Source organism: Rana temporaria, chromosome 3, assembly GCF_905171775.1.
Source record: "Rana temporaria chromosome 3, aRanTem1.1, whole genome shotgun sequence".
NCBI lineage: Eukaryota > Metazoa > Chordata > Amphibia > Anura > Ranidae > Rana > Rana temporaria.
In genome coordinates, this window is record NC_053491.1 from 282,432,120 (window position 1) to 282,458,979 (window position 26,860).

General features: G+C 42.7%; 1 protein-coding gene across 4 annotated transcripts in view; it reads left to right on the forward strand.

The window, feature by feature from the left end:
* FBXW11 (F-box and WD repeat domain containing 11) overlaps positions 1-26,860 on the forward strand; it is a 409,123-nt gene that overhangs the window by 176,942 nt on the left and 205,321 nt on the right. For all 4 annotated transcript variants that reach the window (XM_040344702.1, XM_040344701.1, XM_040344705.1 and 1 more), the window contains 2 exons: positions 4,955-5,045; positions 19,716-19,853. In XM_040344702.1, the coding sequence (XP_040200636.1) occupies positions 4,955-5,045; positions 19,716-19,853 (229 nt within the window). The remainder of the gene's footprint in view (positions 1-4,954; positions 5,046-19,715; positions 19,854-26,860) is intronic.

A 26,860-nucleotide genomic window follows, 5' to 3' on the forward strand; every position in this document is an offset into this window, starting at 1 on the left:
CATTGTGCCGTGAAGGCATGCTTGGCCAATCATCAGCCAGCAATGCACTGCGATGACGCAGTGCATTATGGGCCATGACACGCCGCTCACATTTGGCACAAACGGCCCATAATGTTTGAAATTTGGCGAATGCGCGAACAGCCGATCGAGTCGAACTCGTGTTCGACTTGAAGCTCATCCCTAGTGCTGATACTGTAATATTTCAATTTCAGCGTGACATGAAATCATGTTAAGGGCATATTGAGTAGTCAGAGTTCTCATTACTTCAACACTGCATTGAGTATCTTTTCATATGAGGTTTTGAACATGAAAGAAGGATCTTTTGGTGGTTGGAAACAACTGGATTCTCAATCCCGGGGGCACGTATCTTCCCTAATATATTGTTTGACATATTCTGTGTGCATTTGATCCTCCACTCTCCATTTAAAAGCTCATTTGAGAAAGATCTCAATCAGGTAAAATCATTTATTTCAGAACGGCAAGCATTAATATTAGCAGTATTCAACATCGATAAAACAGGGACTTTTAGTCACAACAGGAAATGACGTCACCCGGCTCCTTCCGACGCATTGATCTGTGACAATGTGTTGGGAGGAGCTGGGTGACATTGCTTCCGGTCACAGATGAGACCGCAAGTCCCCGATTTATAAATGTTGAATACTGTTAATTTTAATGTAAGTTTGCTGTTGTGAAATTATTTTACCTGATTACTGCACTAAGGAGATCTTTTTAGCTTTGGAGTAGACTAAGGAGGATACAGTGTTAAAGTATAATCTCTGTCCCAATTATTGGATTATACTTTGCCTGACCTGATGCTCCAAGGAGAAGGGGTAGCTGAATTTGCCATTGAGCATCAAGAACAACAAAAGCGCTACTAGATCTGTATGGGTCTTCATTTGAGGCGAGAGGCTGGGGCACACTATTGGTGTACTGCGGATGGTGGAAGCAATTGTCACTGCACGTTTATGAACTGATTTTTTGCACTTGATTGCACATCTGCTACCAAATATGTTTTGCATAAGCACATCAAGTTATATGTTGCTGACATTTTTTTTCCTCGTTTATAAATGACTAATATTTATGCACAAGCCCTTTTATTTATGTATTTTCATTATTGCACCTAAATTTAGTATTTGTTTTGGTGCTCTTGCATTGTTTGCACATGTATGTTTTAATCACAATCACTGTTTTTTATCTAATGAATTGTGATTACCATGTGTTTACTTTGATGTTCATTTGAGTAAGCGCTACATTTATTGAATGCATTGCTTACTGTGTGGAAACACTTTAGTTTGTTTTACAGAGCATTAAAGTGTCACCATAGTAGTACCACTGTACTACTCTGGAGAGGTGATCAGTATTTTTTTTTTTTTTTTACACTCACGGATTGCTTACAACTGTGAATTATACAGTTATAAGCAACCATTTTTACGGAATAAAAGCTTTCATATCGTCCTTTCAACATCCGCTATCATATTACAAATGGCCGGAACCAGGCTGTGTTAAAAATTTAATCCTTAGAATCACTTTAAGCATATACCTTTTCTGAATCTGCTGCACAGTCTTACTTGGAGATCTTGGCAGTAACCGCATTTCCTTTTTAAGACTTGCAGCGCTAAGATGCTGCCTTGCAACTTGGCAGTAGAATTGTCATCCGGCTGTGTTCACACCTTCAATTGATCTTTGGACTGCCTTAAATGGTCTGCACAAGGGTTTGCGTTTTACATACATTAACTTGGAACACATACCAGTCAGGCTAGCATTGTTCTCTATGGTATGCCCATGTCCTTACCCTGACAATTGTGCCTGGTTATATGTAAAAGATGGGCAAGAAAGCAATTTGTTCTTTTAGTATGTGGAACATGGGGATGAACCTCCACTCATAAACGTTTGACTGCCTGTAAGTTTGTACAAACACTTTTAATCTTTGTTGGACATTGTATATGTCTTTTACTTAAATGTATTAAAGCTTTAACAAGAGACCGTACACAATTAGTGTAAATGCAGAATATTTTCCGATAATGTACATAATTTCCTCCCATATTGACGAGCATTAAAGACGATGTCCGTACAATAAGGATGACGGTTATCAATTGGCTAAAGAGTAGAAGATGTGCCTGTTGTACAAAGACCTTTCAGTTGCAACAAAAGCAAGAAAGACAGCAAGAAGGCAATCTGATCAATGTTATACCCTTTATTCCACAGCTGCGCTATCAGCTCTGAAACCTAAAAGAGGCCTGATTGAGGGAATATATATATATATATATATATATATATATATATATATATATATATATATATATATATATATATATATATATATATATATATATATACACACACACTGGGGAAATTAAAGATTAATTCCTTGATCTTTAATTGTTTTGAGCTATCAAAATTCTTGACGACACTGGACAGTGAGACTTACCCTGCTGGATGCGAGCAAACTGCACCCATTGGATTGAGGTACCTTTTGCATCTGTGGAGCAGGAGGATGCATCAGGCTTCATCAGGGGAAGGGGGCAAAAATAATCATTGTTTTCCTGTCCTTAGCAGTTTTGTGCAGACTATTCTTTGTGTATCGACAACATCTGTTCCGTGCGAAAGACTGTTCAGTTCTTCAGGGTATATTGCCAATAAAATGCGATCATGTCTACTTCAGAAAATGTAAACACTCTGGTATGTCTGCGTGACTGGCTAAGGTGATGCCTACTTGCCTACTATAAAGTGACTGACAGTCAATATACTAGATACGTTTTATAATTAACCCTTTCATGCCTATGCCTATGTATGACATTTGGTGTTTACAAGTTAAAATCCATATTTTTGGCTAGAAAATTACTTAGAACCCCCAAACATTATATATATATTTTTAGCAGAGAATCTAGAGAATAAAATGGCGATTGTTGCAATATTTTATGTCATACGGTATTTGTGCGGCGGTGTTTTAAACACAACTTTTTGGGAAAAATTTACTTTCATGAATTTTAAAAAAATGAAAAAGTAAAATTAGCCCAATTTTTTTGCATAATGTGAAAGATGATGTTATGCCGAGTAAATAGATACCAAGCATGACACGCTTTATAATTGCACGCACTCGTGGAATGGCGACAAACTACGGTAACTAAAAATCTCCATAGGCGACGCTTTAAACTTTTTTTACGGTTACCAGGTTAGAGTTACAGAGTAGGCCTAGTGCTATAATTATTGCTCTCGCTCTTACGATCGCGGCGATACCTCACATGTGTTATTTGAACACCGTTTTCATATGCGGGCGCGACTTCCGTATGCGCTTTCTTTGCTGCGCAAGCTCGAGGGGAGGGGGGCGCTTTAAAAAAATTTTTTTTTTGTTTTCTTATTTATTTTTTTAGTTTTTCTAATATTACATTTTTTTTTTTTTTTTTTTTACATTTTGATCACTTTTATTGCTGTCACAAGGAATGTAAACATCCCTTGTGACAGTAATAGGTGGTGACAGGTACTCTTTATGGAGGGATCGGGGGTCTAAAAGACCTCCGAGCCCTCCTTTGCACTTCAAAGTATTCAGATCGCCGAAAACGGCGATTCTGAATACTGTGTACTTTTTTAAATCCGGCGCCATTGGCAGCCGAGAAACCCGGAAGTGACGTCATGACGCCGCTTCCGTGGTTTCAATGCGCACACTGAATCAAAGCCGTTTACGGCTTTGTTTCAGAGCGCGCCGAGACGCTGGAGGCAACGGATCGTGGATCGGGTCTCCCGGTGGGACGGGAGGCCCGGTCAGAGCGGCGAGAGGCGGCGGGAGGGGGGGGATGTCCCCTCCCGCTCCTCCGGCATAACAACCGAGCGGCTTTTAGCCGCATCGGTTGTTATGTTTGGAAAGCCGATCGCCCGCTCTAAACAACGGTACCGGGATGATGCCTGCGGCTGCAGGCATCATCCCGGTACAACCCCTGAAAGCCGAGGACGCATATATGCGTACGCTCGGCGTGAAAGGGTTAAAGTTAAACTAACTATCTACGTTTTTCTTAAAGTTTAATAAGAAAAAATTACTTGCATCAGTGCTACAGTTTGAATTTAAAACGTGTTTGTGTGAACTGTGATGTTAAAGGGGTTGTAATTTTTTTTTTCCTAAATGGTTTTTTACCTTAGTGCAGTCCTCCTTCACTTACATCATCTTTCTATTTTGCTATTAAATGTCCTTATTTTTTCTGAGAAATCCTCACTTCCTGTTCTTCTGTCTGTAACTCCACACAGTAATGCAAGGCATTCTCCCTGGTGTGGTATGTCATGCTCGCCCCCTCCCTTGGACTACAGGAGAGTCAGGACACCCACTAACACACAGCTCCTTTCTCTATCTGCAACGTTGAGAGTGTCCTGACTCTCCTGTAGTCCAAGGGAGGGGGCGAGCACGACACTCCACACCAGGGAGAAAGCCTTGCATTACTATGTGGAGTTACAGACAGAAGAACAGGAAGTGAGGATTTCTCAGAAGAAATCAGGACATTTAAAAGCAAAATGGAAGGATGAGGTAAGTGAAGGAGGACTGCACTAAGGTAAAGGAAGCTATTCAGGAAAAAAATGGTACCTTTACAACCCCTTTAAGTCATCGATTGTGGAAACTAACTAGTGTCGGTGATTGTATATAGTGTATACCACATTTACCACTGACTAATGCAGTGTTGCAATGCATGGAGATCAGCTAAAAGTAGTTGGATCTGTATGTGCATTATAATTGAAATTAGTCGATTAATCGATTAAAAAAAAAAAAAGATTAATCGAACACGAAAATGTTAATCGGTAACAGCTTATATATATAATTTTTTTTGATTGTATATATCTATGTAAGAAGAAATTAGATTAATACTTGCGGTTTTGAGGATTTGGTTATGTATTCTTTTAGACAAAGCCCAAATGTGTTGATATTTTCTTTTGTGTGCCTAGCCTAATGTATCTTTTTTCTTTTTTTCACCAGGGATCAGTATTTATTTAAAAACAGACCGACTGATGGCCCGCCAAATTCATTTTATCGTTCCTTATATCCCAAAATAATTGAAGACATTGAGGTATTTATACACACACAATTTTTTTTTTTTTTTTTTTTGACAAATGGAATAACATTCTATAGAGTTGTAACTATATGTTCTTCCACAGCCAAATAATTATTTTCTGTTGTGTTCAATGGATTCCACAACGGTGTTAAAATGTGTAAAGTAACGGTAAATGAGCTACTTCAGTATAAGACTTTATAAGGGGAAAGGGAGTAGCCGTTCCAGGTGGGAACCCAAACGAACATCCACCGCTGCAGACAACTCAGGTGCAGGCAATGCACTTGGCAAAGCAGGAACAAAAATGGTCTCTGGACAGCCGCACTCTGAACAAATGGTAGCCTTTATTAAAAGGTCAGCACTACAAGTCACAGCAAAGTAAAATACATCCCATACTGACGTGTTTCGCACTGAAACTAGTGTTTAGTCATACAGTTTGTTCAGAGTGCGGCTGTCCAGAGATGAGACGTTTTAAGTTACCTTCTTCATCAATATACTGCTGCCTACATCGACACTGGACACAGCAAAAAAAAAAGTGGGCTAGCCTTGGATAGCAGGCCTTGTTTTTTATTTATTTTTCCTTCTTGTTTTATATATATATGTTGTAACGGCTACCCACTGGTAGTGAGGGGTATCGGCCGTTGGAGACGTCCTTTTTGCTGACAAGTTATGATATGCAGGTACCGCCGGTATATCCCATCGAACGCCCTTCCAAGAAACGAGACGTGCTACGTTTGGAGGGTCAAGCAGACTGACTTTATTTGGCATATTTCACCTGCTTATATCTGGTTACAACTGTTACAAGAACAATGACAGTTTCCGCCCTCCCCTTTTCCCAGTAGGGGGCTTCAACACAGACCCCCTGAAACAATGACATTTCCTTGAATTAATCACTTGGCCAGTTTCTAGACGCTTCGGCACCTCACCCCACTTAACATTTCCTGGCCAGGCACATAGAATTCAATTAACCTTTAAAACAATTATCACTCACACATAATCCCCATCAGCATACACCTCACAGGGGGCTGTTTACCTGCACACAAAAGAAGAGTTCATTATCTATGCGAAGGGAACATTAGCATTCAACAATGAAAAGAAACTTGTCCAATTAACCCTTTGAGCTCAGAATACACTGTGGTACATCCACTTGTGACAAGCCATGCAGTTCCTTGTAGTCCTCCCTGCATGAAGATTATAACTGTCTCGGCAGCATGCATGTGTCCGTTACATATGTATATATAACAATTTTAAAAATTGATTAACCACTTGACCACTGGGCACTTAAACCCCCCTTCACAATTTTGAATGACAATTACTCAGTCATACAACACTGTACCCAAATGAATTTTTTATCCTTTTTTTCCCCACAAATGGAGCTTTCTTTTGGTGGTATTTAATCACTGTTGGGTTTTTTATTTTTTGCGTTGTAAAAGAAAAAAGACTGAAAATTCGTTTAAAAAATTTTTTTTCTTTGTTTCTGTTATAAAATTTAGCAAATTTGTAATTTTTCTTCATAAATTTTGGCCATAATTTATACTGCTACAATAAGTACAAATTAGTGTATATTGGGTCTTTGTGAAAGTTATCACAAGCTATGGTGCCAATATCTGAAAATTTATCACACCTGAAGTACTGATGGCCTTTCTCATTTCTTGAGACCCTAACATGCCAGAAAAGTACAAATACCCTCCAAATTACCCCTTTTCTGACAAGACATTCCAAGGTATTTAGAAAAAGGCATTGTGAGTTTTTCGAAGTTGTAATTTTTTCCCACAATTCTTTGTAAAATCAAGATTTTTATTTTATTTTATTTTTTCCCCACAAAATTGTCATATTAGCAGGTTATTTCTCACAAACAGCATATGCATACCACAAATTACACCCCAAAACACATTCTGCTATTACTCGAGTATGGTGATACCACATGTGTGAGACTAGCGTGGCCACATAGAGAGACCCAACATGCAGGGAGCACCTTCAGGCGTTCTGGAGCACCCAAGCCAATTCTGACATTTCTCTTCTATATGTATAAATCATCATTTGCTAGAAAATTGCATAGAACCCCAAAACTATATATATATATATATATATATATATATATATATATATATATATATAATCTGTGCAAATTAACTTTTAATTAATCGATTAATCTTTAATTTTTTTGATCGATCAAAATCTTTTTGATCGATTAAAATTCTTTTCAATGGTACTCACCTCTCCGCCGGCTTCAGGGAGTTCCGTCGGAGATCCAGTAAAGCCACGGACACCGGCGGGGCTTGCCGTGTCATCTGAAGGGCTCCTTTGCTGTGCCTTCATATCTGCATGCCGGTGGGACCTTTCTATCTGCCACACGCAAGGGCTGTTACACTTCCCTCTATCAACCTGGGATTCTACAACCATCCACTGGGAGTTGTGATACTTCCCTTCATGGGACATCTACATACCGACGGACTGATGTTAACCTCTCCTCATCTGGATTAAGCAGTGGCATCGTTGTACACATTTTTATACCAGTATCATACTTGGCTACATGTTTTTATGACTGCTTTTGGTACAGTTTGGCATTACTCGCACCAATTTTAGTTTATGTAGCTACATCGATTTTATCTCCAGTACAATATTTATTTTGTTACCTACTTGAAGACTATAAAAGTTTTAATGCTATTCCCATAGAGCGCTGCCTTTGTGTGTTTTGTGTATCCTGCTATCCATTTTTCCAGTGGTTGGTAGCTGCACTGGGAATCAGCCTGCAAGGAGATCAGCTAAAAGTAGTTGGATCTGTATGTGCGTTATAATTAATCAAAATTTTTTAATCAGTAACAGCCCTAATATATATATATATTTTTTAGCAAATACCCTAGAGAATACAATGGTAGTCGTCGCAACTTTTTATCGCGCACGGTATTTGTGCAGCAATTTTTCGATCACGTTTTTTAAAAAAAAAACAGTAAAGTTAGCCCAATGTTTTTGCATAATGTGAAAGGTGAAGTTAAAGGATCACTAAAGGAAAATTTTTTCTTTTTTGCTGAAATTACTGTTTACAGCAGTGATGGGGAACCTTGGCCCCCCAGATGTTTTGGAACTACATTTCCCATGATGCTCATGCACTCTGCAGTGTAGTGGAGCATCATGGAAAATGTAGTTCCAAAACATCTGGGGGGCCAAGGTTCCCCATCACTGGTTTACAGGGTATAGAGACATAATAGTTAACTGATTACTTTTAAAAATGATTAAAAATAGATAAAAATCAATCATATAATGTACCTCCTAGATGCAAAAACGAAACTAGTTTAGTCTTTGCATGTTATTTTATGCCTCTGTGCTGCACAGTGCCATAGAGAGTCATGGCTAGGAAAACGAAACTAAATTCTCCCATGACTTTTTTCATAAGGAGCCAGACAACCAGGAAGTGTCCAGAACAGAGTAGTGTTATAGCAACATCAGAGCAAAAATGAGCAATGAGGACATGAAACCAGGACTGCAATAAGGTAAAGGAAGCTATTTGGCTAAAACTAAGCTGAGTAAATAGATACCTAACATGTCACCCTTCAAAGTTCCACACGCTCATGGAATGGCGCCAAACTTAGCTACTTAAAAATCCCCGTAGGTGACGCTTTAAATATTTTTACTGGTTACATGTTTTTAGTTAGAGGCGGTCTAGAGCCAAAATTGTTGCTCTCGCTCTAACGTTCGCAGAGATACCTCACATGTGTGGTTTGAACACAGTTTTCATATGTGGGTGGGACTTGCGTGTGCGTTCGCTTCTGTATGCAAGCACATGGGAACAGGGGTGCTTGAACAATAAAAACGTTTTTTTTTTTTTTAATTTTACTTTATTTTAGCTTGACGCATTATTCCCCAAAAATAAAATGTTTTGATTACTTTTATTCCTTTTACAAGAAATGTAAACATCCCTTGTAATAGGAATATGACATGACAGGTCCTCTTTACAGTGAGAAATGGGGTCAATAAGACCTCTCACCTCTAGGCTGGGAAGCCTTAAATAATAATAAAAAAAAAAAAAACGATCCTGGCTTTGATTGTTGCGGTGAGTCGGTAGAAGCACCGGAGGGAGGGGACGTCCCCTTTCGCCTCCCGTAAGAACGATCAAGAGGTGGAAAAGCCGCCATGATCATTCTTATGGTGTAGAGCAGGGATATGCAATTAGCGGACCTCCAGCTGTTGCAGAACTACAAGTCCCATGAGGCATAGCAAGACTGACGGCTACAAGCATGACACCCAGAGGCATGATGGGACTTGTAGTTTTGCAACAGCTGGAGGTCCGCTAATTGCATATACCTGGTGTAGAGAATTGCTGGCTGAAAAAGCGAATATCTGAATGATGCCTGTAGCTGCAGGCATCATTCAGATATCCCTGCACAAAATCAAGGAAATAATATGACGGCCGGCAGGTGGGAAGTGGTTAAAACACTTATTTTTTCACAAAATGTTTGACTGGTATTGCAGAGTATTGGCCGGGGTATTGCAGAGTATTGGCCGGGGTATTGCAGAGTATTGGCCGGGGTATTGCAGAGTATTGGCCGGGGTATTGCAGAGTATTGGCCGGGGTATTGCAGAGTATTGGCCGGGGTATTGCAGAGTATTGGCCGGGGTATTGCAGAGTATTGGCCGGGGTATTGCAGAGTATTGGCCGGGGTATTGCAGAGTATTGGCCGGGGTATTGCAGAGTATTGGCCGGGGTATTGCAGAGTATTGGCCGGGGTATTGCAGAGTATTGGCCGGGGTATTGCAGAGTATTGGCCGGGGTATTGCATGGATGGCAGAGCATGGATGGCTGGATCTGTGACTGCAATTGTCACAGATCCAGCCCACAGCGCTGCTGACACCCGCTCTCTCCCTCTCACACTGTACCGATCGGTACAGAGAGGGGAGGGAGGAACCTGTGTCATCAAATGACGCCGGTTCGTTTTATAATTGATCGCTGTTTACCGCGATCCGCGATGCAGAGGACCCGGCGGTCACGAACACTCCCGTGTGCGCGAATCTGGGAGGACATCCAAAGGTGTCCTCCCAGAGTTAACGAACCGCCCTGTAGATGTCTTTTGTCTATGGGCGGGTCGTTAACTGGTTAAGCCATGGAAGATTTTACTCCCTGCCTGACCAGAGCACTTTTTACAATTTGGCACTGTCAAATAAAGCTTTCTTCTGGTGGTATTTGATCACCTTTAAATTTTTTTTTTTTTTTTTTTTGCGCTATAAACAAGAAAAAGTGCCAATTTTGAAATAAACAATATTTTTAACATTTTGCTATAATAAATATCCCCAACATTTCTGTTTGTCAGGTGTTTTTCCAATGCCAACTTAAAAATTGCAGCTGTGCTCAAGCCGGTCATTAAGCAGTGGGGGAGGAAATGCCATACTTCTGCTTCTGGAGAATCTTGTGAAAACTGCATCTGGTAGCAGTCCACTCCCCGCCAGCATTGATTTGGTCACCTTCAGCCGCTAGTTGCCTTCATCATAAGTTGCTTGGGTTTGTGGATATGCAAAGCTTTGCCTCACTTAGAGAGTAGGAAATATGTGTAAAGCAGAAAACTAAGCTCAAAGGTATCTTAAGTCTGAATTTACCCTTGGTTAATATGCTTAATTGCACAATGATCTTTACTTGACTCAAGTTATGATGATTTAACGGAGGTTACATCTGTATTTTACTTTGTGATATTGCTGGTTACTTTGCGCTGTTCTATACTCAACTGGCAGATATTTTGATGTATACTGTATATGACGGTGGGACGATGAGGCTCTTGTTCTGGCCGGACATCATATGACGTCTTCGCCTTCCCGAGCCACTAGGGGGTGCACGCTCGCAGCGTCACTGTGGACCTGATGTGCTTGCCCAATGGCTGCCGGGCACCAGTGATTGGCCAGTAACTGAGCCGGACCGTGGATCTGTGTGTAAACACAGATCCACGTCCTGTCAGGGAGAGGAGACCGATGGTGTGTCCCTTGTACATATGGAAGTTAGAATCACTTCCTAGGGAAAACATTTAACCCCTTGATCGCCCCCTAGTGTTAACCCCTTCACTGACTGTCATATTTATACAGTAATCAATGCATTTTTATAGCTTGGATCGCTGTATAAATGTGAATGGTCCCAAAAATGTGTCAAGTGACCGATGTGTCCGCCACAATATCGCAGTCACGATAAAAATTGCAGATCGCCGCCATTACTAGTAAAAAAAAAAATCAAATAATAAAAATGCTATAAATCTATCCCCTATTTTGTAGCCGCTATACCTTTGCGCAAACCAATCAATATACGTTGCAATATTTTTATTTTTTTACCCAAAAATTGTAGAAGCATGCATATCAGCCAAAACTGAGGAAAAAATCTTTTTTTAATATATGTTTTGGGGGGATATTTATTATAGCAAAAAGTACAAAATATTGCTTTTTTTTTAAATTGTCGCTTTTCGTTTGTTTATAGTGCAAAAAAATAAAAACTGCAGCGGTGATCAAATACAAACAAAAGAAAGCTCTATTTGTGGGGGAAAAAAAATTATAAACATTTCATTTGGGTACAGTGTTGCATGACCGCGCCATTGTCTTTTTCAAAATGTGACGGCGCTGAAAAATGGCTTGGGCAGGAAGGGGGTGAAAGTGCCCTGTATTGAGGTGGTTTAACTAAAATTTTAATACCCCCCCCTTTTCTTTTGCCCCCACACCTTCTCAATGTATCGTCTATATCAATACTAGCTAGTTTTTCATGGGTCACCATCCAGTACATTTTATGCTTAATTTGCTAATAAATTTCATTTGACTCGGATATACAAGGGGTGGGGTTTAAACTGATAGCTTTATATATACCGTAGTACCCTGTTTTTGGAGGGTTGGCTTGCTGTTATCCACACATAAGATTTAAAGCATTACTCCGAGGACTTCCAGCAGTCTATAGCAGTGTAGACTACACTAGACTATTTGAAGGAGCCCTTTCTCTTTCAAAAGGGTCTTTTTTGCTATGTGGTCTCTGCCCCCCCACTGTAGGTGCTCCATTTATCTGCACTAAGATGGTATTTCAGGATTTCACTGACAGACTTCCTCCCTGGTTTAAATTGGCTAAAGTGCTGTTTTATGCTGGTGGGGTCTTTAATCAATTTAAGCTGCCGATCCAGTAATGTGTACTCTTCTATCACAAGGAAAAACCCTGGAGCTTTTGGAAGAAATGTCTGGAGCTCTGTGATTTAGCTGTGATGGCCTCTCACAAGCATCTTGGCCTGTGTTTCACAAGAGTTATGTCTGATCACATGCATAAGACACATTGCCTACTTGCCTGGGATGCCAAAAATATGCCCAAGAAACCATCTGATGCACTTGCCCTTTAGGGAAGTTGTCCATTTGGACTTGCCCTTGACAGTCATTCCTGATGCCGCTGGTGGTTGGCGTGTGAACCTGCCTTAATGCAAAAGATCTGTAGTTGGGGAAACCCTGGCCTTCATCCACTGCTGCTATGGTACCTTTTGTAGGAGACAAGAGTCTGTCTCTTGGTAGTTTAGCTCTACACAGTTTAGATGCTCGTGTGTCCCCTATAACCTCTTTCAGCTATCTCTCCTCCCCCTTCTGCTATTACTACACCCCATTTTGCATCTTCTTAGATTTTTGATTCTCTACACCAGGCATGTACAAAGTTCAGCCCGCGGGCCAATCGCGACCCTGTTTTGAACGGCCCGCCTGGTAATCTACACATATATATCTTTTGTGGCCCCTGACGATCTCCCAGCGCCGGGGCTACAAAAGATATACCGTATTTATCTGCGTATAACACACACTTTTGTGCGTGTTATTTTCCGATCCCTGCTGCCTGTGGGTGAAGGGAAAGAAAGTGACGCCGAAATAGCCAGAGCCGAGTATACTGTGTACTAGGTTAGGCTCCGCTCGCAGTCACGCCCAGTCCCGCCATTGGACGTGTTATGTCCATCATAGAAGCCGGGCCAAGGGGCGGGACTGTGAGGAGCTGAATACAGGACATCGGCGGCAAAATACAAAAATTGGCTGCAGATAAACACGTGGGCACACTCACTGGCTGCAGATGGACACGTGGGCACACTCACTGGCTGCAGATGGGCACGTGGGCACACTCACTGGCTGCAGATGGGCACGTGGGCACACTCACTGGCTGCAGATGGGCACGTGGGCACACTCACTGGCTGCAGATGGGCACGTGGGCACACTCACTGGCTGCAGATGGGCACGTGGGCACACTCACTGGCTGCAGATGGACACGTGGGCACACTCACTGGCTGCAGATGGACGGCAATTGGGGGTCTGCACTGACCCTTATTTTGCTTCACAGTTGTTTATTTAAAATTTTTAATTTTTTTTCCCCTGAAACTTCCCTCTTAAAGTAAAGGTGCGTGTTATACGCCAATAAATACGGTATATTCAAATAACACACCTGAGCTCATCTCTTCACCACACACAGCCACAAAGGCAAGATAATTCTTGTTGGGCAGTTTTTAAGTGCTCGAACGAACACACTTAGACCGAATTTTATTGATTCAAAGAATGTTGGGCAAAATGGTCGGCCCTCAAGCATGTTCACTTCATCAAATCTGGCCCTCTTTGAAAAAAGTTTGGACACCCCTGCCCTACACCCTGGGACTTCTGGTTCCTACTTTGGTAGGAACCTGTCTCAGAGATTGAACACTCACTCAGTTTTTTCCTCTGGTTGCTCCCCTGGTGTTGCTTTACTCACCTCAGCTCTAGGGGCTTAAAGAACCTTTTGACCTGCAAGATCGACAGGGGTTAGTCCCTATTGCTCCTTTCCCTAGTAAGGACCTGACTCTGCAGTGTCCTACAGCAGTTTCAGGCCTTGATCACAGCCCTGGCTCTTATTCTCCCATTGTGATGCACTCAGCAGACTTGACCTAAAGAAAATCGGTTTCCTAGATTTTTGTAGTTCATGCAATGAATTCTGTTATCTGTAAATCTTGTCTAGATTTTAAATGCCAGCTACTTGGCACTGATCATCTTGGGTCACTTTTGAGTGGAGCTGCCTGGCTCAAGTCTTTGCTAATTAAAGGGGTTGTAAAGGATTTTTTTATTTTTAGTTTCCCTAAATAGCTTCCGTTACCTTAGTGCAGTCCTCCTTCACTTACCTCAACCTTCGATTTTGCTTTTAAATGTCCATTTCTTCTGAGATATACTCACTTCCTGCACTTCTGTTTGTAACTCAACACCATAATGCGAGGCTTTTTCCCTGGTGTGGAGAAAGCCTCTTGAGGGGGGAGGGGGCGAGCAGGCAAGTTAGGACACTCTACTTTGCAGATAGAGAAAGAAGCTGTGTGTTAGTGGGCGTCCTGACACTCCTGCTCGACCCCTCCCCCCTCAAGAGGCTTTTTCCACACCAGGAAGAAAGCCTTGCATTATGGTGTGTAGTTAGACAGAACAGGAAGTGAGGATTTCTCAGAACATTCTCCTCACACATTCTCCTCACACATTCTCCTCACACATTCTCCGCACACATTCTCCGCACACATTCTCCGCACACATTCTCCACACACATTCCACATTCTCCGCACACATTCCACATTACCCCCCCCCCCCCCCCCGGTCGCTCGGTTGAATAAGGTCACCACTATTCCAGTAGAGCGGAGCCCTGCGTTTAATGACCACACTGATAGGGGGTGCGAGGCGGTGACCTACGCCTTGTTTATCATGCTGCGTTGAGGCATATTTTGGCTGCAACTCTGGTTTCTCAGACTCTCACTGAATGGGCAAAGATATTGCAGACTGAGTAGCATCAGCTCCCTCCTGAGTGTGTAAGACTAGCCGACCAGGTGGTCCAGGGCCTTGTATGTCTGTGATGCCACTCTGGATGCGGCCCACTTGATCTCCAGAGCATCTGTATCTGTGGTGGTATTGCGCCGCCTGATTTGGCTGAAATGCTGGTCCGCTGACCAAGCATCCAAAAAAGCTCTGGCAGATTTACCCTAAAAAGGTGGGAGAACTTGGTACCTCGCTGGACGACATTATTAAGGATGTCACTGGAGGTAAGAGCACTCTCCTCCCTCAGTCCAACAAGGGGAAGGAGCCGCGCCGTAAGCCAGGTCCTTCCTTTCCCACGCAGAAGCTGTATTTTCGTCAGTCGGGCCCGCGGGTAGACCCTCTCAGGCTGACAAAAGTTCGGCTGTGGGACAGAAGCATCCCTGGGTGCGCAAGCCGGCAACCAAAACCGCCACCACATGAAGTTTTGCCCCCGCCCGACTCATGGTTGGGGGGGCGGCTTCGCAGGTTCGCAGCTCGGTGGACCTCCCTGCTCTCCGACCAGTGGGTCTGCGAGGTGGTCACTTTGGGGTACAAGATCCAGTTTCTTTCCTGTCCGACCAACAGATTCTTTCCCTCAAATCTTCCAATACTTCCGGCTCGTCGGTCTGCCCTATTGGGGGGCAGTGCAAGACTTGCTGAGTTGCGGGGTCATTTTACCTGTTTTGCAGGACAAGAGGTTTCAGGGATTTTATTTGAATCTGTTTGTGGTCCCGAAGAAGGACGGAGTCTGTCCAATCTTTGACCTCAAAGCCCTAAATGCCTTTGTAAGGGCACGGAAGTTCCGTATGGAATCAATTCGTTCGGTGGTTGCTGCGCTCAATCCGGGCGACTTTCTGTCCTATTTAGACATCAAGGACGCATACTTGTATGCAGGGCTGCTGATGGGGGGGACCACCAGTCCTCCTGTAGGGGGCCCGGGCACACAGGGGGGCCCAAACCGCAGGAGGCATTAGTGTGGTTTGGCTGAGAGGCAGTAGGATGCCCCGTGCAGCTCTCTGCAGCATCTGAAAACTAATTTCTCCCCCTCCTGCCAGCTTTCAGCTGCTGCAGGGAGAGACACTGACACAGGGCATCATTCCTGTTATGGCTCCCCCGACACTGATTCCCCTCCCTGTTCTGCCTGCTTCTGATCCCCCCGTGTTCCCCATGGAATATAATTTTTTTTTAATGTAAAAAACTAATAAAAAAGGGCGAATTCACACACATTCTCTGTTACGTTTGTGTCCACTAATAATGATTTTAGTGTTTTTTTTGTGAAGATATGGTCTTGATATATTGGGGGGGGGGGCCCTGCCATGTAGGCTGTACGGGGCCCCGTGATTTCTAACAGCAGCCCTGCTTGTATGTCCCAATTTGCGCAGGACACCAGAGGTTTCTGCGTTTTGCGATTGGCGGAGACCAATATCAGTTTGTGGCTTAGCATCAGCACCCAGTTGCTCGCCCTGATTTTAGCTTTGTTGAGACAGCAAGGCATTGCCATCGTGGACTACTTGGACGATCTTCTTCTGAGAGCAGCTTCTGGCTCAGAATTAGAGGTAGATGTGTCTATAGCCAGCCAGATCCTCCAAGAATTCGGTTGTGTGTTAAACATCCAGAAGTCAGTCCTGGTACCGACTCATCGTTTGGAATACCTAGGGTTGATTCTGGACTCCGCGGAGGCGAAAGTCTTCCTTCCCTTGGAAAATTTGCAGACTCTCCAGTCTGCGGTGAAGCTGTTGGCATCCCGCAAATGGTCGTCTCTCCGACGGTACCGTATGTCCAATTGCACACAAGTATTGCAGAGGGAGATCCTGTCCAAATGGATCAAATCTCCTTTGTCTCTGGATGGCCAGATTCAGGTAGGTCACCTTATCGGAGTCTCTCTGAATTGGTGGCTGGGATCCCCGGCTCTTTGGTCCGAAAAATCTTTTCTCCCCTTCCAGTGTACAGTGATTACGACGGACACCAGGCTCTCAGGTTGGGGGGGGGGGGTGTCTGGGGAGGGCAATCGGCCCAGGGTCGCTGGACTCTAGAAGAATCCCATCTGCCGATCAATGTACTGGAACTTCAGGCGATCAGGTTGTTCCTCCTCGTGATCGCGGAGGTTGCAAGGCCGCCCAATCAGAATCCAGTCGGATAATGCCACGGCGGTGGCTTATGTCAACCATCAAGGGGGAACACGGAGCTCGGCTGCAGTGTCCGAGGTCTCTCACATCCTGCGGGGGGCGGAAAGAAACGTGCCGGCTCTGTTGGCTGTCTACATTCCGGGCGTAGAAAACTTGCAGGCGGTCTACATAAGTCGCCAGATGCTGGACCAGGGGGAATGGTCATTGCATCCGGAGGTGTTTCAACGCCTTTGCAGGAGGTGGGGCACACCGGACATGGATCTCCTGGCTTCTCGCCTCAATCGCAAAGTGTCATGGTTCTTGGCCAGTTCCAGAGATCCCTGGGCAGACGTGTCTGACGCATTGGTTGCCCAGTGGGGTCAGTATCGGCTAATTTATGCCTTTCCCCCACTGAAGTTGCTTCCCTGTCTGCTCTGCAGAGTGGAGACCGAGGGGATTCCCATGATTCTAATCGCTCCAGATTATCCCCGGTGACCTTGGTACGCCGATCTTGTGCGCCTGGTGGCGGATGCAACCTGGCGGCTGCCAATGCGGTTAGACCTTCTGTCTCAGGGTCCCATACTTCATCCTGCTTTACAGTCTGTGGCTTTAACGGCATGGCCCTTAAAAGCCAAGTGCTGAGGTACCGAGGTCTTTCAGACTCGATCATCTCAACCATGCTGAGGGCACGGAAGTCTTCCAGGAAGATCTACCATCGCACCTGGAAGGCCTACATCTCTGTGCGAAGAGATGGGGTAGCGTCCATGGACGTATTCGGTTTCCAGGGTCCTGCTCTTTTTACAACTTGGAGTAGATCAGAAACTTGCCTTAAGCACTATCAAGGGGCAGATTTCAGCATTGGCTGTGTTCTTTCAGTGACTTTTAGCGGGCCGTTCCCTGGTGGGTACCTTTGTGCAGGGGGTTCGTCATGTGCTTCCCCCTATTAGACCACCTCTTCCTCCTTGGGATTTGAATCTGGTGCTCTGTGTTCTTCAGAAACCTCCCTTTGAATATATTTTAGAAATTTCTCTCTTTTTAGTGACCATTACATCTGTCGGACGTATTTCTGAATTGGCGGCCTTGTCTTGCAAGTCGACATACTTGGTCCTCCATAAGGAGAAGGCGGTGCTACACCGCAGCCTTCCCTCCGAAGGTGGTTTGGGCCTTCCACCTTAAAGAGGACATTGTACTTCCATCCTTGTGTCCTCGGCCGGTGCATCCTAAAGAGGTTGCGCTTCATACATTAGACATGGTACGTGCCTTGCGGGTGTACCTGTCTGCTACGTTTCGGAGGTCTGACTCGCTATTTGTGTCGGTGTCTGGTCCACAAAAGGGCCTGGCCGTCTCGTCGGCCACCATTTCTCGGTGGATCAGGCAGACCGTCATACAGGCCTATGCTCTCAAGGGGCGGGTCACAGCACATTCAACCAGGGAAATTGGTGCTTCCTGGGCTTTCTGACATCAAGCGTCTGTCTCACAGGTATGCAAAGCGACGACTTGGTCGTCGGTGCACACCCCTCTCCAAATTTTACAAGGTTGATGTGAGTGCATCCTTCCTTCGGCCGCAAGGTTTTGCAGACGGCTGTTTAAAGTTGCACCTCCTCCGTTGAGGAGCTCTGCTTGTTTTGGGGTGAAGTTATTTGTTTTTATTGATACTGTTTAAACCCCTCGTGTTTTTTTTTACACTGCTTGGGGACGTCCCATATGTCAAGGCTTGTGAAGGCTGTGTCCATCCATGGACGAATAGAGAAAATATAATTTTTTTTTGTACTCACCGTAAAATCCTTTTCTCTGTTGTCCATGGACGGACACAGCACCCACCCCTTCTTTTTAGGTTTGTACTGCTTGTTACGAACTGAGGCTTCAGGGCGGAGGGTTATGTCTGGAGGGATCGCCCCCTGGGCGGGGCTGTGCAACTCTGTTAAAGTAACTAACATGTATTTAAATATCTAACATGTTCTGCCTAGTCCTCTCCTATGAACGGGAACATAACCCATATGTCAAGACTTGTGAAGGCTGTCTCCGTCCATGGACGACGGAGAAAAGGATTTCTACAGTGAGTACAAAAAATCCTGCCCCCCCGCACAAATAGAGCTTTATTTTGGTGGTATTTAATCTCTGCGTTTTTTTTTCTTTTGCGCTATAACGACCAAAAAATTTGAAGAAAAAAACATTTCTGCTATAATACATATCCAAAAAATAAAAATGTATTCATCAGTTTAGGCCAATATATTCTACATATTTTTGGTAAGAAAAAATCGCAAAACTTTCCACGGCCCCCTGCGTATAACACGCAGGCACAGTTTACCCTCTATTATCAGGGTAAAAAAGTGAGTGTTATACGCCAATAAATACAGTATATGCAGTGCGAATAAACTGAATTTAAAGAGTCCTGTGCTTTTTCTGTGCACTGCAGTGTGATTTAGATACATTCCCATAGAAGGCTGTAAGCCTGGAATTTGCATCTGAATTGCACTGCAGTGGTCAGAAAACGCACAGGACTACTGAGAGTAGTGAAATGCATTGGCGTTGTCATGGCAATAGCTGGATGGTCTGTGCATCGTTTGGCTTTAATAAATTAGAAGTTGGCTTGAGTGGCTTTCCCTTGCTTGGCTTAGGATTATTCAAAAGTTATATTTATGATTAGTTTACGATTGTGGAGAGCCAGCTTCTGCAGCCAGGAGTCCAGAAACAAGTATAGCCTGGAGTGGAGCATGGTTTGCGTTTATAGTTCAAAAAGTAAAATTGTTTAACATCTAAGATGCTGTCAAACTTTGGTGTACCTGGTACTTTAATTTTGTTGTATGCCTCGTTTTAGACAATAGAAGCAAACTGGAGGTGTGGCAGGCATAATCTGCAGAGAATACAGTGTCGTTCTGAAAACAGTAAAGGAGTGTATTGTCTACAGTATGATGATGAGAAGATTATTAGTGGCCTTCGAGATAATTCTATTAAGGTAAGTAATCTCTTGTTACCAATGGTAAACATATTTTGTGCATCAGTACTAACACTTTCCAAAAGACATTTTTTTTTTTTTTTAAAGGTAATCATGCCTGAAGACCAGAGATTTAAGCCTGGTACACACTAACCGTTTTTGGGGTTGCAGGAAAAAAAACACCACTGCAGTTGGAGCCACTTGTACCAACCATCCGACATTAGTACAGGGATCTCCCCCTCTTAGCTGTTTTTTGACAGGGGAACAGCCCCCTCACCAGAACACTCCGATCATCGCTGTCTGCCATTCTCTGAGAACGCTGATCGGAAGTCGGTTGGCTGCTGGTTTTCCAGCATGCTCGTCTGAGGGAAGCAAACCAAATGGCCAGCTTCTGTCGGACAGACCGACATACACACAGGCAAAATGTTGGCCGATTTTTTTTTCAATTGGCAAATGTTTTCGACATTCGGCCTGTGTTAAGTGTTTTCAAAAGCATGCGCCTCAGACTTTATTCCTTGTGCGACAAAACGAGCCTTTCCTGGATTTTTACATTCCTTTTACTACTGATGGCTTACACAGTATAACACTCTGCTACAAGGTTTTTAAAGAGAACGTTTAATATTTACCATTTGGTTTTCTATCCTAAACATGTTTACTGTCAGAAGTACTAAAAGTTTGCGGTACACAAATAACTTTACTTCCTCATGGCTTGTGAAGCCCCTCTGCTTGCCTCTCGGTGTTACACTCCCACCATACACTTTAGTGTTACCTTTTCTCATGTTTCTTCTCTTTAAGTTTATTATCCTGTGCTGCTACTCACATCTTTTAATAAACACGATCGTTCACAAAACAGAATTGGACCCCTTTCACTGCAGAAAAAAAACAACAACAAAAAGGTGCTCTATGGTCCTGCTTTTGACTCTTTAAGTCTATGTCCAAGGTTGGCCATAGATGAAACATTTTTTTCATAATAAATAGTTCGGTCTGGGAGTAGTTTTGTAATTATCAGCTGTTGCACCTGTAGGGCTCTAATCAAAATTGCAGGTTTAGCATCCCTTGACGTGACATGATTTCCTTTTGGGAATTTCTCACCAAAAATTTAATTTTTTTGAGACTAGGTGAAAGGGAGTAAATTCAAAATAGCAGGAGAACATTTGCTCTGCGAAGGCCCACCCACTAAACTCTCAACCCCAAAGATGATGCATCCCTTGCTCCAGATCAGGACCCAGTTCTAACATTGATGTCTGTCTGCATCTGATTCTTGCTTTATTTCAGGCACACAACATGGAGCCTACCTAACAAAAGCCTAATTTTCTGCATCTTAATTCATTGGACAGATTACTGCCTCAACACAACCATCCAAGCTTATTTACTCTGCCTTTGGCATTGTGCAATCTGACTCTCCTCTGTCTTACCTGGCCCCTTTGGGTATAGAGACCTGCAAATTCCTGAAAAACATTCCCAGTTCATGAACAGGATGTGCAATCTATGACAATGGCTTTACTCCTAACAGAATTTTCACTGCTTCCAAAATCATTGCTGAACTCTATCCAGATGAAAATAATTTTCAAAGAAATGGGCTATAATATAGTCTGTCTGTCTTAGATATGATTATTTATGTACCTATTTAAAGGTGTTTCTTCTTTAAAGACTTTTACAGATAAAAAAACTTGAGATGCTCCTAAAAGTTGCATTTAATCTTGCAGGCCCAGCCCTGCAACCAGCTTTTGCTACAATTTAAGTATGTCATACTTCAGATAACTGAACTAGGACAATGCACAAACCAACATGACCTGTATTTTAGTATTGTGCAGTTGCAGAAAGCTGCCTGCAAAAGGTGCCTCACATTTATGACCTTGGGAGGCCAAGCCTGTTAAAGGCACTTGGCAAATTTTTCAGAGGCCATTGGAGGAACCATTTTATTTCACAAAGCAAGATTCCAAAAAAAACTCTTCCTCAGGAGCCCCAGCGCCTCAATGTGGAACACCTGGCCGCTCTACCCAGGATTCATCTTCAAAGCTAAAGTTGAACTTTTTTCCTTTTGGTGCAAGGTTTGGCCAGCAAAAAAAAGCCACCAAGCTTTCCTCTGTCCTCTTCACAAGAGTGAGTGGACATCTGTTACAGTTGCTTTTTTTGGGGTCAAAGACATCCCAGAGTGGGTAACAATTTCAAATATCTGCTCCCTCACTGCTTTCTTCTTTGAAGTCTGCCAAAGACTATTCAAGGACAGTGAGATTAGCAAAAGGCCTTCAACCTCTCTGCTTTTCACATTGACTCGATGTGCGAGCACCTCCACAAATACCATTCAAAGGTTTCTTAACAAACCTATTCATGTTAACAAAGGGGTGGATCAACCTATTTTGGACCTAAAGTCCCTCATCAGATTTAAAAATTCCACATGGAATCTTCATGGTCTGCGATTGCCTCTATGAAGCGAAAATTGCATAGTCTGGTTGAAAAAAATAATACAATCCTCCTAAATTATAATTTTTTGTAATGGAAACCCTGCTGGCAGGTGCAGAAAAGATGCCATCAAAAATAAAGGCAGACACACACTGCAATAGAATAAACAAAATCATGCCACATTAATAACATGATAAAAAACACACCAATAAAGTGCAAATAATAATGTGTCATATAGAATTACACAGCAGTCCCAATCATAAGATGTGTACACCGTTGTTTAATGGAAAGTGTCAGAAAACTCTGTTCACCACGTGGGCCATCACCAGTAACTGAATGGACTTTAGCTTCCTAGTGTACACTGCTAAGACCCAGGTGATTTGATCAGATCCTCATGGTATCTCTGATTCACCAATGTTATATTAAATATATATGGCAACAGTGGTGACGCAGGATTCCACCATAACATCAAAATGGATATGCCCACATAGTGTGAACCTGTTAAACACTTGTATTAGAAGTAATTATAAACCTACTCATGTGAGTCATAAAAACAGTGTTTTACATAAAGAACATGCCTAGGTGATGTAACAAGTGGTTCCAGCTACCACAAAGACTTCAAACAAGCGTGGCATAATAGCATGGCAGAATATTAAACTTGTATACACAATCCTGTATCCACAGTTGATCCAGAGGAAGGCAAAATATCCCAGCAAAGCATAATTCAATATGCTCGAGCAGTGGAAAAAAAATCTTCCTGATCCCCCCAAGAGGCAATCGTATATTCCCTGGATCAACTTTACCTATAAATGTTAGTATCCAGTTACTGTATATTATGTACATTTAGCAAAGAACCCATGGCACTTGAGGGAGTCTATTTTGCATTTTTACAGCTATAGTAAATGCCTAATGGCAGTTTATAGCATTAACCTTTAGGCCTACACCATCTGCTAATGGCGTGTGTTGACAAATGTCTTGGCACCTCTGCTGGCCCTGCTTAAAATCCAGGGCATTCAAGTCATGGACTATATAGACAACCTTCTAAAGAACTCCTCTCCCGGTTGGTTGTCAATTCGGCTGGGCAGTCCATTTAAATCTGCTCTCCAACCTTTTGGCCTATAATACTTTGGTCTGGTCCTGGACAACATCCCAAGCAAGAGATTCTGCGTGAGAGTTCTAGGCCTAACAGTCGCTTCTTTTAAGACTGCCTTTTTTCCCAAGTCCATTCAAGATTTCTCCCAACTAAACACTTTATCAGCATGGAAAAAGCAGGCTCTTTCACTCAATTTATCCATGCTCCTAAAGGAAAACAGAACTAAACCCATACGTTTTCCAAAGCAGTTGTTTTTAAGGCTTGTCGTAAATGTAACTATCATTTGCTTGTGCTAGAACCGAACTGTGAAGCCATCAAATAGCTGGTGTCATAACTGATTACATGTCCAGCACCATGGCAACTTCAGATCAGACAGAGGCTAAAATGGTAGCCTTCTTGGCTGCAGAGGATATGAGGGTTTACTTCCATTTGAAATCATTTTAGAAAAGAAAAAAGTTGAAACCTTAGGAACGTATACATGACCCATATGTGGGACTTTTTTGAGTTGCCAATACACACTACTAAATTTATAAAAATTCATAAGTTGATTATAGCGTTCCAATTTTTTATTTTATTTTTTATAAACCTTGCTAAGGCTCACACATATCCAAATTTGTATCCCTTTTTTAATCTATTTATCCCTTTTATTGATTTATCCCTCCTACATAATAATACACTTTTAATTTTACACAAGTATCCAAATGCTCTTCCCTATGTGCAGTAAGGGAGAAAGGTTTTTCTCTTTTTCGTTTTTCTCTTTTTCGTTTTTCTCTTTTTCGTTTTTCTCTTTTTCGTTTTTCTCTTTTTCGTTTTTCTCTTTTTCGTTTTTCTCTTTTTCGTTTTTTGGACTATATCGGCCACTTCCCCAGAAGATTAACCGACTATCTGAGTGCAAATAGATAAAATTATAATGGTATACAGCACATTTGGGGTAAATTTATTATTGCAAATAGGTTTGCCTCACTTACAGGTTTGAATATACCATAAGTGAACAACCAGCCCTATTTAAATCCACATTTATGGATGACTTTTGCCCAGAGGTATGTACACGAGTAGTTTTCTGGGAATAAATGCTGCCTCAAGGAATAATTGGGGTGGCCACAAAGTCCTCACCTTATCGGATATCCGTAATTGGTTCAGCCATCACTGTTGAGAGAAATAAACAGAATTACCATTCCTCATTAATTATTCCAACTGCTGTACTTTCCATAAAAAAGGGGGGGGGCTAGGGAGGGAGTACAAGGGCAAATAAAATGCACTTATCCCTTTTCAGGTGATTCAGTTGTACATGGTTCTAAAGGTCCTTAACTGCTAACTACATTGTTTGCAATATGCATGAACTCCAAAAATTTGATATGGCCCATAATTTTTGGACAGCATTCCTCCACTACAGCCACCACCCATGCTCCACTAGGGATATACACGTAGCAGCCATAACATTATGACCTCTGACAGGTAAAGTTTATAGCATTGATTATAATGGCATTAGAAAGTGGGTGGCATATATTTGGCAGCAGGTGAACATTTTGTCTCTGAAGTTGGTGTGGTGAAAGCAGAACAAATTAACAAGCGTAAGGATTTGAATGAATGACTGGCCAAATTGTAATGGCAAGATGACTGGGTCAGAGCCACCAAACTGTAGCATTTGTGAGATCTTCCTGGTCTGCAGTGGTCAGGATCTACCAGAAGTGGTCCAAGGAAGGAAAACTGGGCACAGGGTCATGGAAGGCTCATTGATGCATCTGGGGAGTCAAGGCTGGCCCAGGTAGTCTGATGCAATAGAAGAGCTACTGTAGCTCAAATTGCTTAAAAAGTTAATGTTGGTTACAATGGAAAGGTGTCAGAACACAGTGTCAGTTTGTTGTGCATGGGACCAACGGTACCCATGCTAACCCGCGTCAACATTCAAAAAGCTCCTACAAATGGGCACATAAGCATCAGAAATTAACCACAGAGCATTGAAAGATGGTGGCCTGATCTGAAGAATCACGTTGTCTTTTACATTGTGTGTCGATGGCAAGGTGTGTGTGCATTGCTTACTTGGGGAAGAGATGGCACCAGGATGCACTATGGGAAGAAGGTAAGCTGCTGGAGACTTGATAACTCAGTGCTAGATGCCACAGTTTACCATCAGATTCCTAGTGGAATCATTGCCTTGACAGGTTGGGGCTGTTTTGACAGCAAAAGCAGGATATTAGGTAGGTGGTCTTAATGTTATACCTGATGGTATATAAATCATCAAGTTTAAAAAAAAAAAAAAAAATGGATTTGAGGCTAAGCACATAAGTTTTTAATATTTTAAGCCACTGCCAGACTAAAATTTTCATACTTCCATTTCGATACCCTGTTCCACAAATACAGTGCCTTGCGAAAGTTTTCGGCCCCCTTGAACTTTGCGACCTTTTGCCACATTTCAGGCTTCAAACATAAAGATATAAAACTGTAATTTTTTTTGAAGAATCAACAAGTGGGACACAATCATGAAGTGGAACGAAATTTATTGGATATTTCAAACTTTTTTAACAAATAAAAAACTGAAAAATTTGGCGTGCAAAATTATTCAGCCCCCTTAAGTAAATACTTTGTAGCGCCACCTTTTGCTGCGATTACAGCTGTAAGTTGCTTGGGCTATGTCTCTATCAGTTTTGCACATCAAGAGACTAAAACTTTTGCCCATTACTCCTTGCAAAACCGCTCGAGCTCAGTGAGGTTGGATGGGGAGAGCGTTTGTGAACAGCAGTTTTCAGTTCTTTCCACAGATTCTCGATTGGATTCAGGTCTGGTCTTTAACTTGGCCATTCTAACACCTGGATATGTTTATTTGTGAACCATTCCATTGTAGATGTTTCTTTGTTTTGGATCATTGTCTTGTTGGGAGACAAATCTCCGTCCCAGTCTCAGGTCTTTTGCAGACTCCATCAGGTTTTCTTCCAGAATGGTCCTGTATTTGGCTCCATCCATCTTCCCATCAATTTTAACCATCTTCCCTGTCCCTGCTGAAGAAAAGCAGGCCCAAACCATGATGCTGCCACCACCATGTTTGACAGTGGGGATGGTGTGGTCAGGGTGATGAGCTGTGTTGCTTTTACTCCAAAAAAAAAAAACGTTTTGCATTGTTGCCAAAAAGTTCGATTTTGGTTTCATCTGACCAGAGCACCTTCTTCCACATGTTTGTGTCTCCCAGGTGGCTTGTGGCAAACTTCAAATGACACTTTTTATGGATATCTTTAAGAAATGGCTTTCTTCTTGCCACTCTTCCATAAAGGCCAGATTTGTGCAGTATACGACTGATTGTTGTCCTATGGACAGAGTCTCCCACCTCAGCTGTAGATCTCTGCAGTTCATCCAGAGTGATCATGGGCCTCTTGGCTACATCTCTGATCAGTCTTCTTGTATGAGCTGAAAGTTTAGAGGGACGGCCAGGTCTTCGTAGATTTGCAGTGGTCTGATACTCCCATTTCAATATTATCGCTTGCACAGTGCTCCTTGGGATGTTTAAAGCTTGCGAAATCTTTTTGTATCCAAATCCGGC